We start from the raw sequence: 20,983 nt of genomic DNA on the forward strand, positions 1-20,983 counted from the left end.
GTAATCAATGTAACATAATTTGTCCCTATTTTTTCTAAGCATTAACAACTATTTTAGTAGAGGGTTTTTATTGAAGCCAAGGCATGATGAGAGGCTCTAAAGTGGGCTTTATCTGTCAAATAGCTCAATGTATGTTATTTTATGTAAAATAACATGACTCACTACTAATGAGTCACTGTGAAAAATGACAGACATCTTTTTGGCCGGAAAGATGTTCACAGCAAAATATTCAGTTGGCCTTACTTGCTATTCATGTGTTCACAGCTTCAAGATCTCTCCTATTGTCTACATTAGGATGATAATACTAAGGGCAGGTCCTGACGCTGCCGTGCCCCAGAAATCAGCTGATGTGGTTAGTACTAATGAGAAACAGCTTAGACAAGTGTCACACAGCTGTTGTACATATAGCTGTTTGCACCCCAAGGGGCTGCTCCTCCTGGGAGAAGAGCACAGGCACGTGCATGAAAAAAGCTGGTAGGGAAGAAGGGGCTGGCATTGTCTATCTCGGACCCCTTCTACAAGTTACAGTTCTTCTGCTCTGCATGCACTGCACTTCTAGATAGAAGTAACTCACTGACACTGAGCCACAAATTTGTACTGTCCATGCAGATCAGGGAAACAGGTTTCTTAGGAGATTCTCCCTGTTCATATAAATCCTTCATTGCCATAAACTTTTTTACCTTTTTTTTTTTCCTCTCGGATGTCCTTAACCACTAGCTCATTCTTGGTAAATTTTTGGTTTACTGTGGGCAGTTTTGGAAGTTTTCCATGTTTTTGAGCTTTGATCCTCTAGCAATTTTTCTTTGGAGAGGCTGCATGAATTCCTAGGGCTAAGATATCTAGGATAGTCACCATTTCCAAGCATACTCCTGATACACATTAGATGTGTCATATAAATACATAATTCTGCATGCTCAAACAGGCCACCAAATTCACCACAGGAGACAGAGGTGCTTGCTCAGGAATATCATGCATTTCCAGATGGAACAAATCATATTTACCTCAGTGATGGTGCAGGTGCTGAATGAATTTTGTGCTACTGAGTTTACCAAATAATATCTCCCTGCTTTACTGATTTGTCCTCTTGTGCAGCCAGCACATGTAAGTTAATATGTTGAGGTTCATTCCCTTCTGGGCAGCAACAGCAGTATTTGCTAAGTTGCAAACAGTCAAAAAATGCACAATTGTCTTGGTAATAGTAGTAGACTGAGGCTACTTGTATCATTGAGATATTTGCTTGGATAGTGTTCAGCTGACACAATTCCAAGAGCCTTTTTTGTCTACAGTGTCTGCTTTTATTGGTGAGGATTAATGGATCTAGGTCTGATCCAGAGCAGCAGCAAAGCTCCAAAAAAAAAAAAACAAACAAACAAACAAAAGAAGACCTAGACAAGTCTGGTCTGAAAGAAAACTATTAGAGGCCAGGACTCATAGGACCATTGCATTAATTATTTTAGGTAGAACCACAGTGAAAAGAAATTTTTAATCAGGGATATAATATCTTTAAAGAACTTGGCACAGATTTCTTTTGCCATTTGTGTTCTGCATAGATTGGGTATGATGGTACAAGCCTATCTTACTTTGCTGCAGTATTATATTTCAGTTAGTACTTATTAACTGCAAGCCAACCAAAAAAAAACCACCTTGAACTACCATCATTTTGAAACACATGTGCTGGAAAATGACTCTCTGCTTTTATTCACAGGAGGAAACTGAGTGTCCTTCATCTCTCTCTGTTATCAAAGAGATGACAGCAGGTGAAACTATAGAGGACGATTTCTTCCCACCTGATGATCTGTCTTCTGATGAAGAATATTATATCGAAGAAAGCAAAGCAACCAAGTTCAAAAAATCAGGCATGAGGCGCATTGATGACATCAAAAAGGCATTTTCAAGGGAAAATATCCAAAAGACAAGGCAAAATTTTGGCAAGAAGGTAAACAGGCTTCAAACTAGGATAGTAACCCCTGAGAGGAGAGAGAGGATCAGGCAGTCAGGAGAGAGACTGAGACAATCTGGGATAAGGATCAAGAAAACCATTTCACAAGCTGCTCCAACAAAGGAGACATTCAAGATCCACAAAAAAAGTAAAGAGCGAACAGGAGCTGAAGGTCAGGAGGGGATCCAGGAAGCCAGTGTACACATCGCCTCTGAGCTCCCAGCAGCAGAGCCCTTCACTGAAGAAATCTCTTACACAGAAGTGATCACTAAGGTAAAGAAAGACAAGAATAGTGCAACAAAAGGTGCTTCCCAGTCAACTGAAATAGGGGTGACTATCCCAGAAGTTGTCCTTAAGCAGGAAAGAAAAGAAGGAAGAGGAGGAGGAGGTGACGATGACGTCCCTTTGCTAGACTTAAAGCAATCAGTATAAGGAGTCAATGAGCACATACCCCATACTGTCCTCACTGAGCAAGAGAGAACACAGTATATACTCACTCAGCTTTAGAAAAATGTGTGAATTTGTGTTATATCACAAACCGTGTTGGTGTTGTTCTGCCATCCACACAGATGTCTGTAGTGTTGTCTTCCTGACAAAAGTCAAGCCATGCAAACTGAATGAAGGGGCTCCCCCTCTGTCTCGGCGTGTGCCGATAGCCATCAGTAACCCCAATGGAACTCACAGTGTCAAAGGGAGATGGGAATCTGCTGCATTTCCAAGATTGATTTAGCAGTCACTTTACAGCCTACTCACTCTCATCGTTTCATGTGCAACAGAATAAAATTTATTTCCATTACGTTATACCAACTCATCTAATCAGAAAACAATAACAAAACTATTACTTCATATTAGCAAAAGGAAGAACTATGAAAAAAGTCATTTAGTTGTGCAAATATTATCACTTAAGGACCCTTACAGAAAAAGAAGGAAAAGCATATTCCTGCTTTACCCATGTACGAAAAAATATGGCAAGAATTATAGGGTTTTGAGTAAATTGTGTTTTTCTTAGTAGAAAAAAGAAACTCCTGAAATGACTACAGGTTATTTCCAGACTTCTGGAATAGGAAGGTTCACTGTAAGTAAGCAACGTGTTTTGTGTATTTATGAAGTAAGAATAAAAAAGAAGGCACATTAAATATGGAATAGCAGGAGGAAAAAGGAAGAAGGTATCGTATTCATGTTTTGGAAAGAGGAGATTGTGAGAAAGGCAATTATATGAAGCAGTAAAAATGGAATAAGATGAATGCATAGGTTCTGGATAAATTGAGAGACAAATTAGAATATTATAACTACAGTTTCCTTGAGATTTTTTAGAAAATTATTCTTTACAGAGGGTCATAGGTTTTATGATTATAACTGACCAGACAAGGGAATTGTTTTGTTTCCCAATCTCTGTGTTTTTTCCGAGCTTCACTGCAACTAAAATCTATTCTACAAAGTCACAGATGTACAGGGCCAATCCATAACCCAATTATTTTTTTTCCTATCATCCTCATTATTGACCAGTCACAGCCTCAGGGATTATGAGACAGACACCCTTTGGACTATGGAATGCTGTTTATTTGCAACTCTCAGGAGCCAGTGCCCTGACATCAGATATGTTTGTAAACATGACTGCTACGTTGACATGGGTGCAGGACTGTATTGCTCTCTTCATTCTTAAATGGAGTTGCCTTCAAAGCACTTATCTAAAGCAATGTTAGTCATTACTATCTGTGTGAAACTTGTACAGTATTGCCAAAAGCTGTATGATTGTATTTAATATCTCGGGTTCATTTTAACAGAAGAGCATAACTTGGTTATCTATATACATTGTTTGAAGACTTCCAGCTAATTGTTAATCTATCATTCAAATATAATTAGTTTGATTTCAAGTATTCTGCCTGACAGTTCTTTCATTTAGATTGGTGTACATCCCACTTGAAGTGAAACAGCTTTAGCAATAGTAACCAGGGAACACTGGTTGGGGAAGGTCAATGTTTTACTGGATCAGTGACATTTCAAATCAAATGAATGTTGTCAGATTGGGAGCAGCAACTCCACTGAGTGGAAGGGCAGGATAGACCAAGAGAAGGAGATGAGGAAAGGAACACATTTCTGTCAATGGTAAATTGTTCATCTCCACTCTACTATAATCACATGCAAAAAGGAAAGAGCATTTGCTTGAAGGGTATAGTGAAGGTTTTGTTTGGTGTTTTTTACTAGTGATAAGAAGCCTTTTTGGAGCAAAGTCACTTTATGTTCATCAGTTCTGTATAAAACTCTAACTATCTTCAGTGAAATACTGTATGATTTTTCTGGTTCTTCAGTCATATGGCCTGCATTCTGTTCTGCAAGATTTGACATTTTTCTAAACTGATAAACAGGGTTTAGTTATTGAAATGAAAATTTTGATGTTTAAATAAGCTATTTCTTTGCATTTTTATACAGCAGAACACTATGTGATACAACATCATTGCCTATAGATTTTCTTCATATAGCATTTAATTTTCTCATTTTGCTTGACAAAGAAAAGAAGTGATGCAGTTTCCATGGAGCATATCATGTAGCACCAGATATAACATCTATCAAATATCTATTTTTTAATGTTTACTTCTAGCTTTTTTAATGCTTACTTCTAGCTTCAATTGGTCTCAGCATGATTTGTTTCATAGCAAGTAGTGAATTCTTCAGGTGTGTAAAGTATTTCAGTGTACATCTTTTATTTTAAATTACTATCACTGTTACTGACCTGACTTTTACATGTACCAAGAGATCAAAGTTAAATTATTCCATATCCCCTCATAAAGGTAGGGGAGGGGGAAAGCACTATGGTTTGCAACCTCAGTTTCTGTGGAACAGCGCAGACCTTTGCTGCTTGAAGTCTCCCCCATCTTTTTCATAATTTCCAAGATCAATGATCATGAAGCCAAATCCTTCAACCTTCTCAGAAAAAAAGTTCTCAATGAAATTGGTTGATGTACAGCTGCACTGCAGGGAGGTCTGGTCTATTTTTTTGGCACAGTTGGTTTCACTTGAAAAGATAATCTTGCCGGCACTGTTGCTCCTAGCTAAATGGAAAAAGGGGACCCTGTCCCTGTCTGCTCTGTCTTCCAAGAAGAAAGCTGGCACTCTGTACTTCGTTGTGGGTGTGAGTGTGAATATCAAACTTCCTCATGGAATAAACCTCACAGTTGCTAACTGCAGAGTAAAACTGGCTGTGCAAAGGGATGAACTACTTTCTTAGACACTTGCTATGCAAAAATTAAAAGTGTTTACAAGGAGAAAAAAATATTAACAAAGTCCTGACTGCAAGTCCTTCTTTCACAACATCCAACAACAATTTATTTTGTTTTGAATTTGTGCTAGTGAAAGAAGCCAAACACATTTTCTGCCAATAGCCATCTGTCTATTAAAAGAAGTATTACTCATCCTTCAGTTACAGGGTAGACAGCAGTCATGGTTAACACAAAAGTACTTCAACCATTCCAGGTGAAGTATGGACTGTGGGTTGTCTTCTTTTTTTAAACTAAACTGATGCAAAATACAGAACAAAAAGCAGTTAAGATGTTTGAGTTTGCACTAAGGCAAACAGAATGAGTACTAATAGAGCAAAAATGGTGTTCAGATGTGTTTACTCTGTGAAAACTTAAAAACCTTCCTTCCTGCTAATAATGGGGGGTGTGCATACCTTCCTTACAAGTGGATATAGGTTTAGAGATTAGTTAATAGGTGCAAAAGGTACTTGTGCAAAGATAAACACTTCTGTTTCTATGATTGTTTGCATTAAAAAGTTATTGTTCAAGCAAATGGTTGCAGCCATTATTAAAACCACCCGGCAAGTTTAGAAATGCAAAATCAAAGGAACTGTATATTGATTTATATGCAGATAAACATAAAACTTTACCATGCATTTAATTATCTTGTCATTACAGCTTTAACAAGGCTATGGATGATGAGATTTTAACTACAAAGTTGAATTTAAAATAATTATATTATGAAAAATTATTGCATTAAAAAGAAAGATAACATCTACAAGAGAACCACCATAAGATGTCAGAGCAGTTGTCACTATCACAAGCCCTTTTTTATGTAGTGCTTCCATTGTGAGCAAGTTAGTTGATTATATTCTCACCTGCTTTATAAGAGTTGCCAAATTTACACCTGCAGCTGTTTTCCCTCTGATATTCCCAGGGTAAATAAATGCAGTATTTTTGCTGTGAACAGAGTAAGCTAATTTATGTGCAACTAACATAATCTCTACGTTTCACCTGCCAATTCCCACCCTGCTGTGAGAAGGCAGCAACCACTTTGACAGTAACAATGCAATACTGGCTGCAGCTTCATCCTACTTGGTGGCTCTTTCTTCCATAGCTGTCCGTCCTTACTTAGAGCTGCAGAGCAGTGCAACACCCCTCAAAGTCCAGTGATCAGGATTCTGCACTGTTCTCAGATGCAAAGAGAAGATGTAGGTCAGGTCTGTTCTCCGAGGCTTTCTGTAGACAGGGCAGCAGTACACATTTCCATGTTGCCTCCTCGCGTCGTTTGGCGCTGTCGTGCTCACCGCGTACACGTGGACCACGGGAAGGCTCGTGAACAGCACCTGAGAAGGTCAAAAGATACACAGGGCTCAGCAGTACAGAAGCAGGACAGGGTGTCTGAATTCTGAACACTAGAGCTAGATTCAGTGATGGCCTTCAGCAAAAGCACCTCAGCAGAGTACATGTGAGAGTACAAGTCCTACACTCACTAATATGTCGACACTAACTTTAAGCCAATAGCAGCTCAGGGACAACAGCCACCAGGAAGCCTGATGGAAGGAAAGGAGAGCAGAAAAGTAGAAACATGGAAACCTGCATGCTGTGGAGGTAGATGGAAAAATGTCAGGGTGGTTCTAGGAGAGACAGCAACCATTGCCTTTTTTCCCTTCCTTTGCCCCTTTCACTGGTGTCTCCCATTCTTTCCCCACCTCTTTTTTCCTGAATGTCAGGACTAGAGCTACAAAAACCAAGCCGCAAACCTCCTTGTTACCTCCATACTGCTGACAGTGGAGCTTCTAACATCCAAGGTGCTTCTTGGGCATTTATCCAAACTTGATCACCTCAGGTCTTCCACCAAGATATTCATTGTAAGGGGATAAAACAGACTCAGATCCAAGAGCAACATGGAACTCTGCTGAACACTCCAGAGCACTTGAGTAAAACTCCATGTTTGAAGGAGTCTTTTGACAAACCAGGCAACAGAAGTTACAGCTGGCAAGGTTTGGTTTGGAAATATTTTCCCTCAGTCAGACACAGAAGTGTTTTACCTATGGACAGGGATTACCTCAATTCCAATTCCAGGGCAGTTAGCACTGGCTTGGAAAATGTGTACCAGTGCAAACAATGACAACTTCCCCTGAACCGTGACTACAGTATCTAATCATTACTCCATAGCCAGATTTTAAATCTGCTTAGTCACATCAGTAAAATGTAACTCAATGCATGGATAACTGAGCATAAGCCCAGAACTAATACTCTGCCTCATATTAAAACACAAACACTGGGGATTTCTAGTCAACCAAACAATGACCTCCATATCAAACCTAGCCCAGGGCTTTGGAAGCTTTGATAAGGTCCCCCTTGGTCAGTCAAAAGAAGACTGGCTATGGAGTGCACTATTTTATTCAAACATAACTGTGCTGCTAGGGCCCCTGAAGCCAAGAAGCCCAGCATCTGGTCTGCTCTAGTGCTATGCATCCTAAATTCATTTTCTGACAGAAGCCTTTTTGTTCACTTCTGGCAGGTAAAGAGTCTGTCCTCTTCCCAGCACCGCTAGTGTTGGTTACCCTCTTAAAACCTGTTGTGAAACCACTGCTGCAGGCACTCAGCATTCTTTCTGGCTTTCCCAGAGCACATGCAATATGCCCCAGCCTGCTACACTGACTCAATCCTCACCTTTGGTGCTGACTCGATCAGCTTGCTGTTCCTGCGGTCCCAGCCGGCCCCTTCGAGGAACAGGCCGTGTATGTAAACCCCACCGATGTCAGCAGGAGGAGGGCCAACAACATCTTCTTTCATCATCTTGGTCACTTCACTGCATAAAACAACACTGTCCAGTTCCCACCCTTTGGCTAAATTCATGCGAGTTGTCTCTTGCCTCATGGCTGTTAGGAATCCCTAAGGAGACACACAGGAATATGACACAGAGGATTTTTTAAAAGCCTTGAATTTAAACCATTTACCACTTTTTTTTTGTCCTATGTAAGTAACACCAGCTGTATTAAAGCTCATCCCACAGAATTTCATGTGCATATAAACTAAATTCAGTAGTGTAAATCCAGTAGCATGCATCCATACATGATTGGTGTGCACATGTCAGTGCTAAGCAGTCCCCAAGTTGGCTTACTCAACATAAGTGTCTGTATAACTCACCTCTCATGCCTTTTTTTATAACCAACCAGATGGAGAGAGGTATATAAGGCTGCCAGATAATTGTGTTTTGAGAGATTCCAAACACAGGTGATTTCTAATTTCTCTAACACTGGCTATATTATTCATCTTTTCTTATACTAACATTGTAAGAAATGCTTTTCTGCCAACAAATAAGCATTTACAGAACACAAAGGAAGTACCAGCTGGAATCATACCATTAAATACTGAAATGCTTCTGACACTTTGGTCAGTGAAGTCTTTACATACTACAATAACATAGTGTTTTAGACAACAGCAAGATAAAGCCACAGCACTCCAGCAGCACAGAATAAAGCTAGCTCTCTGTTCTAGAGAGCTAAAATCTCATGACATTGGTATAAGCTATCAAAGGACAAGCCAGGCTGAATATGCTGGTTAGCTTCCCTGTTACAGCTGTCCATGGGAAAGCACAGTTCAATATGCGGGAAGTGCCTTAGTCCTTAGAGATGGGAGGGCAGACTCCTTTGCTGTTCCAGTGCTGGTCACACTGTAGATGTGGAAAGCCATTTGTGTAGTGAGGAGGTGAACAAATAAAACACAAAATTGAATATGCAAGAGCAATGAAAAGGACACCTAGGAAAGAGTAAGTTTCTTGACATATTTCAGAACAGGGAACTAAAGCATCTAGAGACAGAGACAGGGCAGGGGCGGGGGGGTATAGAGAGCCACATGAGGAACACACAAAGGTGGGAATCGGTGAGCCAGCAGCACAGCAAGGAATAAATCAGGATGGGAAGGAGGGAATTGAAGGAGGGAATTGAAAGAGTTTTTTTCTTCAATATTCACAGAGCGGGATGCTCTGTTGAGCTACCATTAGGGCCAAATGAATGGAAAGAAGTCAGATGTGGGAAAAGCGGCAAATCGTCTACTGAATGCAGGGGCCAGTCTCTGGCTGATAGCACTGGAGTGCTCCAAGCACTTGGTAGCCATGCAATGCCCTTCAAGTTATGAGAACATGAGATGACTTTCAGGAACCCAGATGTTTCTGTTAACTCACACTGGTTGCTCCTCGTTAATATAATACCAGAGACCCCAGGACAAGTGTTTTAAAGAGGCTTTGTGATAGCACAGATAATGGTAATTGCATTCGAAGTGGTTGAGAACTCCAGTGTATTGCTGAGGGAGACAGGATTAAAGGCCAAGTTCTTCTATCAGAAATGCCATTAAATGAAAGCAGAATCATTGCAGTAATTTGTGGGATTTTAATTTGCAGAAACATGCTAGAACCAATAGTTTAAAATACATGAAGTACTCGCTGCTGTAAGGCCCCAGAGGGCTAGTGGATCCCAGATAAACTGAAATATTAAAGAAAGAAGAGCCTGAAAAGGACAGAGCCATGACTGTATTGAGGGAATCAGTTCAAAGGCACCATGGAAACACTGGAATAAAAGTAAGCTCCAAGCTGTGAGTTGTCTCCAGGGATAAGGTTTAGATAGCAGATTATTCCTAGAGATTGTAGGACCTATACACATTCTGCAGTGGGACTTTTCATGCTTATCTCCTCATTTGAATGAATCCTAGATGCATTTGAAGACTGCAGCTGTGAGCTGGAGGCCCAGCTCGGTGTTCCAGAGTGGGTGAATGGCACAACAAAGAGCAAGATAGAGTCAAGTGGCTTGAGGTGCCACTGTACAGCTGAGGCTCTGGTTCATCCCAAAATCCTCCGTCAGGGACATAATGCACCAGTTGCCATGACATTTGTTTCAGTTTCTGGTAATCCTTTCTTTTTCTTTTTGTTTTGTTTTGGTTGGTTGGTTAGGTTTTTGGTATTTTTCTTGTACATGTGTGTTTGCCTTTTCCTCAATTTCTCCCTGTCCAGCTTACTGAAGCCTGCTACAGCTCTGCCCCTTTGCCTTTTAACAACTCATGTGAACTAACTCTGAACCTTCCAGTGAAGGAAAGCAGATACACATGAAAATCAGTTAAGTCTATTGCTCTCAGAATCATATTCTCTCCTTTATCTTACTTTGGAGATTCCTTGTTTGTCACTTTGCAAATACTGAGCAGATTATGTCAGGTTTGCTAGAGCTAAGCGGACACTGAGGAATGGAGGCATTCTACTTCATATTCTGATTAGTATTCACATTACTTTGGCATCCAAGAGTCATAGAAGTAGGCTGAGGTGTCATTATGCTGAGTACCTCACAACCAGAAAGACAGCTTTGCCTCACAGTGCTTAAAATCTATATATAGGACAAGTGACAGGAACTGGATACAGAGACGCAAACAAGGAAACAATAAAACAGTGTCAGCCACTAAGTGGAAATTGGGAGGTAGAAATGAGAAATGCCTAATGTCAAGTTTTTGATGAAAAAAATCCAGTAACCTCCGATTAATTTCCAGGAGGGAAGAAAATTCATGGCATTTCTTGCATTTTTCACCTCAGTTATCTTGGCCCAGTGCAGACACACATGGGGCATCAGGTTTCTTTTACACAGAAGTCTGAGCCAGGCCTCATTTGTATCACTAAAACTAAAGATTAACTTCTGTGAAATTACTGAATTTATCCTAGTGTATAAACAGTCCAAGAGAAGGCAGAGTCTGGTCCTATATTATTTTTTATTGCCAGAATGTCTCGTTTTCCCAGTGCTATAAATCTATTTTATTGCCTTGTGTTATCCGTGGCATTTATCCATTGACTGTGAAGCTAACAGTGAGATATATGCAAGCAGGAAAATGACTTAGGAGCTGCATTTCATCTCACAAATGAAAGGATTTTTCTGACAACTTCTCAGGTATTACAAACAAGCCATTAGAGCTGCAGCACCAACACCTCATCACCTCAGCTCGTTTGAGAAGACAAAAATCAATTTTCTGAACACGTGAAATACTGATTTTAAACACAGCAGTATGGCTATTAACAAAATAATAGTTAATTAAATAGAAAATTAGTCTTTGCTCAAGTGAATTGCTTTTTTAGAATGAGCCACTCCCACAGCCTAGGTTACAGAAAATGGTGACTACAATAACCATCTGATTCTTAAGCTTGTGATTGTCAGCACAAATACATTTTTAATCTCTGCACACAATGTATTTAGGGACTTCAGGAACTAGGGGTTATGAAGTGTGTAATTTTTGTATTTCTAGAGGCTTTCTCATTTACTATGGTCTATTAAATCACAATTTGTTTGGGGACATTTTACACTGATTATTTGGCAGATCTTTTCAGAAATCCAGCTATTTTGATCCAAAAAATGTAGGCTGCCAAATTTGGGCTGGCAAAATTTCAGAACTGACACAACCCCCAAGCACAAAAAAGCCAGCTGAAATGTCCAGTACAAAATTTCTATCAACTTTTGCTTATCTGTAGTGCAAAAGAAAACACCAACAAAGCCAAAAGGCTGTTAGGGTTGCATCCAGCCTGATCATTGCGAAAGTTACTTAGAAGTGTTTTAGAATGCTGCTATCAGTGTGCTGTTAACAAACCAAGTGTGGAAGCATAATCATTTTATTAGAGCTCTTGCTCCTCTCCCTACTACTACTTGAGAACTCTTTGCTCAGGGGTTCTGTGAGTCCCCTTCCATGCTATAAAGTTGTACCAGCAGACAGCTGACACACATACAGGTTAGTTGATAGATGGATATTTCCCAGCAGTAGTCCTAGAGAGTATGTGCCACTGTTGTTTTCTCTATTCTAGGCAGCTGTTTAAGGTAGCTTTTGCATTGCTAACAAGTACTGAGATTAAAATAGATCTTTAAAATAGCTCTTTCCTAAGGCTTCATAGAAACCTGTTGGCTGGATACTCTCACAATGACTCATTACCACAACTCACACTTCCCACAAACATCTGTGAATCATAAAAAGCTTTAATGAATGTGGATAGCTCCGCAAAGAAACTACACACCATCTAGGTATGTATACTTTACTTCTTTTAACTCTGCTCTCAGCTGTTCCCTTTTTGTGTTTCATTTTGTGCCAGGTTTTTATTTTAGATGGTGCAGATGAGAGGCTGTATTTTTTACATGTCTCTGCAGACCCTGTCTGGCACAATTCTGGGGTGGTATTAATAACAAACCTTCCATTTCAAGGAACTGATTTGCAAGGATTGAGAACCAAGTCCAAATCTCTTCTTCCTATGTCAAAGTTCTGGAACTTGTTTTGTACTCAGAGGCATTTTCATGCAATAAATAAAAAACACTCTTCTGTAGCAGAAGAGGTAAAAAAATGAAGATTAAGTTGAAATGTGAAAGCATGTACTTACTCAATTTCCTCACTATAATTAAACAACCAAAAGATGTATTTCATTATTTCAGGAGCATTATTTTGTTTTAGCAAAAATTTCTTCAGTAGATACTGAAGACATTTTATTCTATATTTATGCTAAAAAATTAGTATAGATTATACTTCACATAGTCAACATTAAGTCAACTTGAAGTTCTCTCAAGGTCTAATCTAGCTGCTGCTCAGAAGTTATGAAGGTCAATGTGGCAATCTTACCTGTGGATTAAAGAATCCTGTCATCCAGAACTGGTTTGGACGGCCATCCTCCAGCCAGCTGCTGAACTGCTGGTTTCGTTCAAGAAGCTCAGTAAACCAAAATCCTAAAGTACTTGACTCCCAGGAAATCCTAAGCCACAGTTTTGGAATTCTAGCGTCATAAATATTATCTAAAGCATCTTGCAATTCTTCTGACATAATTATGGTTCCTGGAAGATAAGTAAAATGTTCAGAATGAACTTTCCCCTAGCTTGCAAAGGCAATTAAAACTTCCAAATGACATTCAAAGTCTGATAAACCCTCTTTTGTTGTGCCTTAATTGCACACCTGCAGCGCTGCAGTCTTATCAGTTTGCAGTTAATTTGTTCAAAATTATAAGACTTGATTCAAAGCTAAAGGCGATAAGATAAATGATATTTCTTCTGTTGTTTTGATCGGAAACAAAGATATGTTTCTTAAACAACTTCTTCTCCCTCATACACATTATTTGTATTCATTATATTCACAGAGTGTCTAGAATGTGATTAATCATTGAAAACTGTTTTATAAATTTTAATGGATCCTACATGCATGATCAATGATAGAGATACACTGTGTAACTCATCTATATCCTAAGCATGTACTGGCAGTGATTATATTCATGAAATTCACTATTACTAATGATAACTTTGTACATTTCCATTATCAAGATTCTCAATGGGAAAGCAGGAGTTAGAATAAAGCTAAAGGCAGGATTTTTTTTTTTTGGCAGTGCATACTCACATATTCCATGCATAGTGCTGTTCTCTCCACTAAAATGTTGGCGTTTACTAAGACAGTGATTTTCCAGTGACACTCACCCTTCCATGTGCTAGAAATTCCTACACCTTGTGTACTCTCAATAGAGATCTGGAACACAGCCATGCCTCAGGATGACTTCTCTGTTCCAGAAACTGGTTCTATTATTCTCTTACAGAAACTGGTCTGGTACCCCAACTTTGATTAAATATTCATATAAAACCAAAGTTCAATGTATCATCACACACACAGCTGCTGTAATTCCCACAAGGACAACATGAGATACTAAACAGAATTAAGTGGCTTCCACCACAGAACATATAAAGGAAAGAGAAGTGGTCTGGGTGACTGCAAAGAAAAACTGCAATGGTCCATGCAAACATACCCATAAGAAAATGTGGCCTGTAAAAAGAAAGCATTTCAAATCCCTTCCTTCCATTGAGGTTGACAGGGCTTCAGTTGAGGGGAAGGAAAAGACCACCCAGAAACCAAACACCAGCTTAATTTTGAAGAACAGATCATTACAACATTACAGTCCTTATATCAGTGCAAATTTAGTGCATTCTACAATATATAAATGGCAAATATGCCTCAATTTCTTCTAGCAGATAATGAGTGATCTGTTTCCATTTATATGCACCTCTTTTCATGCAACAAACTATTTGAGAAAACCATTAACTTTTACCAAACTGTAGATAGTAAAAAATACCACCTCTCCTGCATTCTCTGCAATCGCTTTGTAATCAGGCACAGAATCACATTCTGGGGTAGCTCAGAGACTTTCATAATATAAATAATAAGCCTTCTCTTTGGTTATTAACCTTCTCTAATATATAACCAACATTCTAAGAGAACCAACATCTAAGAAAGAAGCCACTCCATGTATTCTCCACTTAGCTTAGAAAATGGAGTATTACACCATACAATTTATTCACCTTTTAGAGACAGAAAAAGGTGGGGGGAAAAGTCTTGCAATGCATGTTGGTTTCAACTTCAGAGTAACTGAACTGAGCACAAAACAAGTGAGGAGCATCCTGGTTTAGCCCTGGGGATCACTACCATTGAACTGAGAAAGAAAGAACTCTTTCATCTCTGGTTATTCCTTGTTTTCAGGCTGATACATTCCACTTTCTCCTTTCTTTCTCAATTCTTGTGGGCAGGCTGGAGCTTTTCAAATGGAGATACAACCAGTCTCTGCCAGAAGCATTGTGAAATCCCTTGGGATGTCTGCCTGCTATGACTCAGAGCAGCTGTTGAGAATGTAAGCCAGAGTGTTCTTGAGGATGAGGTATGTTCACAGCTCAGGCCATGCCCGTATATCTGCATAAATATTCCTAGTGAGTGGGTGTCATCTCTGGCAGTAGGCATCCAGTGCTTGAATTTCAGCACTAAATGGCATCTGTGGGTGTTGGGATGCATCCCTGCAGCCAAAATAGTCTGATAAAAATAAAAATAATTAACAAAATAAAATAATTGTCAGAAATAAAATCAGTACCATAGGAGAAAAAACATTCCATCCTTCTGGACAAAAGTGATAAAGGTAGTTTGAAATACTATCTTTGATAAAATTGAATGAATAGTACAATGACATAGGCTTCTCATATTTAACTTCTGAGAACCCCAGAGCACTGTACTATATGAAGAGACTGAACGTCCTATGAACTTAACATGACAGGCTCAAATGTTCTATGAATGAGACATGCCAACTGTTTATAACTTGGTTATTTGGGGCTTACTCCACGGTATTCCTTTTCTTGAATGGAATAAAGGCCATCCAAAAATGACTGATTAAGGGTCAGATCAGTTAAAGAAAAGATGGCATTTCCATACTTTAAAAATAATATCTACTATAACCATACAGTATTCACAGTTTGGAAATTAGGATTCCCCTTTTTGATTGCCCTACATTTATACCATCTCCCTTCTAAACCACATCTAAATCTATCCTCTTGCTGAGTGGTGAATAACCCAAATAAAACTTCTCAGTTCTGAGGATAACTAGTTGTTATTGATGATTAAAACAAATAGTCTGTTTTTTAAAGTGATCTGGTTTTAGGGTGATTCATTCAATAGATATAATGCTTTGAATAGATTACATGAGGAGTGTGTATTATTTCTTGGAGTTAACCCTTTTCACTTTCATACCTCCCACAAACTGAATCTGAAAACTGAAATTTGTAAAATTTGGATCTGTTTAAAATTTCACATTTATGAAAGTGTCTATCTGGACTAGGAAACTTGCATAGCTCACTTAAATGAGTAGCTAAAGTTAGGAACAAAGGAAGTTCTTAAATTCCAGCATGAACCAAAAAAAGCCTTGGTCCACTGACTGATTTTCTTCCCACAGGCACAAATGTAAAGCAAAAATAACAAGAATAATTATGTAGGATATAAATGAAATGAGAAAAAGCTACTTTCTCCATCAAGTACAATTTGCCAATAGCTGATATCATTATAATAAAATTGGAGACTAGCCCTGGAGGACAATACTTGCTAGACACTGCATCTGTTAAGCTAGCCTGAAGAGTACATAGAGAAAAAAAGCTCAGTGAAAGCATCAATCCATTATTGAGTGCCCCAGTTCCCAGCCCCAGAAGCTGACCTTTTCAGCCTTTAATCCCCACTCAAGTTTACCTCCCAAACAACAGTTTTGCTCTTGAAGCAGTTACACCTTGCCTCCACCATCAAGCTCCAATTCCCTCTTCTTTGCTGAACGTGTTGAAAAGAAAATACCGACTTGTTTATAACTTCCTAAGTTTTCCTCTCTTTCTGCCTTATGGCAACAGCTAACACTTGCCTGTGTTTTCTCCAAAGCTTTTTTAATTTTTCCACCCAAAGGCACAAGGTATAAAAGTGAATGTATGTTTTCCTATACCTAAAACTATTTTTTTTTGCAAGATTTAGTATGGTTCTGCCAGCTTTGTGACCACCACCGCTGTGCTGATTGAAGTCGACTTCTTTGCTTCAGGCAGTTCTTTGGGTATTTTCCTCTTTCTTCACTTTCAGTACTTGGGCACTTAAGCATTTGGAGGTAATTCCCAGGAAGTTCTCAGAAGCTCATTTAACCCCACCAGGCTGTTTTAATCCTAAGGCCCCTCAAAAGTTCGTCACTTTCTTTTGCTCCAACTCTAGAACAGGAAGGGTAAAACAGGCATCCAAGACCTGCAATGAACAACATTCTCTCCATGTTTTATTTGTAGACTGGTATTCTCTCCAGAAGCATCTAACCTTTGCTCCTTCTCTGTTTTCTCTTTAAAGTTTAAGTTTAAAGCAGTAATTTGAAGATGAAAATCCACACACACCCTACAAAAAAAGTAATACAAATCACTACCCTGAGCTAGAGCAATTCAACAGGCAGAAAACTCTATTCTGCCATTTGTCCTTAATGTGCAGTGCGTGTTTCTAAACAGTTGTCCTGGCCTGCATCATGGCAAGCATATGCAACACCTATTAAGAAGTTCAGAAATGATGTGCCACACTGTGAAAGACAACAGGAAGCATTCTGGCATTCTTATCAGGATGAGAATTAAATAATGGATGAGAGCTGCTGAGCCAAAAGTAACTACACCACCAGACACACTAGACTCATCCACTTCATTGCTCAAATGATCTCCCCATTGTTACATTCCATTAATGTCTTTACTAAGTGCTCTTAATCATTTTCAAACAAAATCTTCATCCAAAAGTGATGAATCCCTACAAGCCTCACACACACGCACACACACACACACACACACACACACACACACACACACGCACACAAAACAACAACTTAGTACGGTAAGAGCCCAGGATCTTTCAGTTCAAAATTCTATTACCATTGTCAGCAAGCCAAACTAAAACTGAGTTAGTGTTAGCAGTCTTATACCATTACAAGTCAAAAGAGAACTCAGCCAGACATGGGGAATGAGTCCATACTTCTTCCTTTCATGGGAAATTACATTTCCTGTGCACCCTGGCAAGACTAGTTTCCTGAGCTTCACTTTTCCACCATGTAGGTTAAAATAAATTACCAGCTACCTCTTTTGACTCTTTTGGACTTCATTTATATCCCTTTTATAAGGTGCTACATACAATGAACAGAAATTCCTTTTGGCATCATGATACAAATGGTACTTTCAACTTCATGGTGTTCTGAGTTGGAAAAAAGTAATTCTGGAAACCCAGGGAACCAGGAATATTTCTCTGTCTGCTCTGGGGTATCCTGACCCCCAGGGGAGCACTGACTTTGACCCTCATTCATAGAGAAAGTTTCTTAGACTTCAAGATAGACTAGAATCCACAAAAGTGTGAAATAGATTATAGAGAGTGGTGTAGGTGTATTACTTGGTGAGAAATTTTGGTTTGGGGATTTTTAGTATGTTGTGGATGAAAGCAAGATGGAGGGCACAGGGTACTGTCCTGGGTTTCTTCTTCATGTTGCTTCTTCTTCCTTCTTCTTCAGGGGTTTGGGTGGCATTTTGTAATTGGGCAGAAAAATCCACATTGCAGCCTCTTTGGGATCAGTTGTTGGGTTAAAAGGGAAAATAATCTAGGTGCCAGTTCTTAATTGGATAGTTTAGTCTTAAAAGACCTTGTAACAAAAGTTTGTTAGCCATTTTGTGCCTTCTAATGAAAGGCTCCAGAACTCATGGTTGTGAGACTGTTTTACTGATAAGAAATAATAAACACTTGAGTCCAAATATGAACTACCATCTCAAGTGCCTTCAATCCAGACCCAGAGAAATCGATAAGTAGTGAATATTTATCATGGGCTCCACTCATGAGCTTGTGTAGATGACATAAAAATCCTCCACAACTCCTATAACACGTGTAGAACTACATTGCCATAGAACTGCTGTATTTTCAGGAAACGTGTTATGAGGAAAGGACTTGTCTCTCCTAACCCTGTAAATACTGTACAAATAGCAGTGGGAGTACTGTGATCATGGGGTACATGCATGACATGAAAAGATAAAAAAATCCAGAGTTTCTCAGATGTTCTTCACTTGTTCATGAAGTGGGCAATTTAGGCAATTCCCAAGGATTAGTTTGAAAACACAAAGCTGTAAGGTACCAGAAACCAGAACCAAGTGGATGCAGTTTTATGACCAAAGTAGAACCTAGATATAAGTAATGAGTTAAGCTTTTTTTTTTTGTTTTACAAGAAGCCCTTAAACATAATGTTAACTGGGTTAAAAAGAATAAGGATTAAAATCAAACTAAAAACTGTGCTTATTTCCATTGCCAAGGATTCAATATCCACTTTCAGTGCTACTACAAGTATGCTCCACTTCATTCATGGAAAACACTCCCACAGAATCTCTCTTCTCACTTTCTTCACCAAGGGAAGACATCAAAATGCTTACCACTCTTATTCAGTGCATGGAGAAATAAAGACAGCCCCACAAAATCTCACAGACAGGCCACATTCAGACAAACTCACACAAACTCTAAAAGGCTAGGAACAACTGGATAGGTCATTAGATTTTATTGCATTTAGAGACAGTGTCTTCACTAGTAGGAGAGGGGCTTTGAAGTATCCACTTTACAATAAAGAGTGGGGGATTAGTGTTCTGTGCCAGAGGCCTCTACACTGCCAGAGGTGGGAGGTAAGTACACAGGAACTCTACAGCTTGGATACTGCCCTATAAAGAATGGTCATCTTCTGATAGAGGCTTAAGATCTGCTGCTCATAACCCATTAAGATGTGGCACTTTTTGTGCAAACCCCATGTCTTCTCCTTTTCTCTGTTTGGAAGATTTCTCTGTTTGGAACATGGCTTCTATTTAGGGCACTCAAGAGGACAACCACCACAGCTGTGTTCTGATTTATGGTGAAGCTCTGTATTATGCCAACTGTGAAATAAACTCTGGGCAATCCATAAGTAATTAAAGCAGAAGTAATGGTTGGGACATAAGTGAGAATACAAAGTGCAGCTACAATCTAATTACTACAATTTGATCCAGAAAAAGTGTCCCTCTGGGCAGCAAAGTTTATTGGTGGAGAAGCAAGCTTCTGGGGCATATTTGCCAACAAACATGTTGGACACATGCTGAGCATCCTCACCCCTCCCAAAAGCTGAACTGCTTAATCTGCCCTCTGGACAGAAAGACAAAACTGTGTCTGCAAATTCCTTCTACATCCCTCATGTTCAGCTGCACGTGGGCTCTCCCTAAGGAGGGCTTTACATTACCTCAAATTACCTCAAAAGCCCCTGAGGAGGGCTTTACATTACCTTGATGAGCAACATCAAAATAACAAGGTCCATCCATTGACATGCAAACTGCAGAATCAGATATTCAGATTTCCTTTCACAACCTAAAGACACACTACATTCTTAAACACCAAATTTATTTGAAATTTTAGGTCTGCTTAAAGTGGGTGTTGGGCCTTAACAGGTTAGTGAAGCCAGAGCCAGATACATGAGCAGGGCAGATGTCAAAAATTACACGACATGTTTGAGCAGGCACATCAGTTTACCTCATTGTAAAGAAAATGAAGTACCTCAGATGACCTGAGATTGCAGTTGACTCGTTTTGGGAGTGAATCTAGTATGAGACAGTTTGGGGTTTTCCCTTTTGCTGAGATAGAATGCCTAAATGTTCTTTCCGTCCCTTAATTAACAGTCTACCACATGCACTTGATATAGCATGAACATGCCAGAAGCCATTAATTGTTATTGTTAACTATACATCCAATTTTGTTTTCAGAGCAATTTTTCACTATATTTAACTTGCCTGTCTGTAAGAAATTATGTTTTAGAGAATTGCATGAAAGTTACAGCATTAACTTGATTAAACATCTGGCAGAGGACTGCGCCCACTGTGGAACTGAATGTGAAGTGCAAATAAATTATGTTGCTCATCCATCCTTCTGCAGAATATTATACATATTGAGAATTTAAATATATCTGTCACAATCAAGGAAAGATTAACACTTTCTTGGATGGAAAATATTCCTTTTATATACTTGAAAAGGGACTCTATTCACATATAAAAGGGAACTTTCAGCTCAGGAAGAGAGGACAATTGTTTCTTCCAGCCTGGTCTTTACATATGTTATTACAGGATATGAAAGATTATTAGCCTTGGGCACATCTTTCCTAGATTTAGATTAGAGGCATGAGGTTTCTGAAGCATGTCTTGTTGTTTTAGTGTATCATACAAATGATAGGGAAAAAGAAATCCCTTTTGATCCTTATGTAATAAAAATACAAATTAAAAAATAATGCCCCCTCATGAAAGACATTGTCAGAACACCAGTAAGACAGATTACAGTAATGCCATCAGCTGTGTCAGAAGGGACTAATTCTGAGGCGTTCTGACCTGCTCCCTGTGAGGACAGTTTTCTCTGTCAGATAATTTCTGTCTCTCTGCTAGAGAACAGCAGACTTGGGTGAGAGCTTTACCAGTGGAAT

The 20,983-nt window shown here is 39.2% G+C and overlaps 2 protein-coding genes across 3 annotated transcripts in view; one reads left to right on the forward strand and one right to left on the reverse strand.

Moving 5' to 3' along the window:
- The window catches only part of CAVIN4 (caveolae associated protein 4), a 15,136-nt gene extending 11,320 nt beyond the window's left edge, over window positions 1–3,816 (forward strand). Inside the window, exons 2-3 of one of the 2 annotated variants that reach the window (XM_031055661.1) lie at window positions 1,706–2,200; window positions 2,285–3,816. In XM_031055661.1, coding sequence (XP_030911521.1) covers window positions 1,706–2,200; window positions 2,285–2,371 — 582 coding nt within the window. In that variant the 3' untranslated portion in view covers window positions 2,372–3,816. Of the gene's footprint in view, window positions 1–1,705 lie in introns of both variants that reach the window. The other variant, XM_005419330.2, reaches the window with a different exon arrangement.
- Window positions 3,817–5,991: 2,175 nt separating this feature from the next.
- The window catches only part of LOC102044953 (dynein heavy chain 5, axonemal-like), a 148,159-nt gene continuing 133,167 nt past the window's right edge, over window positions 5,992–20,983 (reverse strand). The window contains 3 exon segments of the mRNA XM_014306347.2: window positions 5,992–6,521; window positions 7,855–8,076; window positions 12,808–13,016. Coding sequence (XP_014161822.2) covers window positions 6,303–6,521; window positions 7,855–8,076; window positions 12,808–13,016 — 650 coding nt within the window. The 3' untranslated portion in view covers window positions 5,992–6,302.

This window comes from Geospiza fortis, unplaced genomic scaffold (genome assembly GCF_000277835.1).
Source record: "Geospiza fortis unplaced genomic scaffold, GeoFor_1.0 scaffold206, whole genome shotgun sequence".
Taxonomy (NCBI): Eukaryota; Metazoa; Chordata; class Aves; order Passeriformes; family Thraupidae; genus Geospiza; species Geospiza fortis.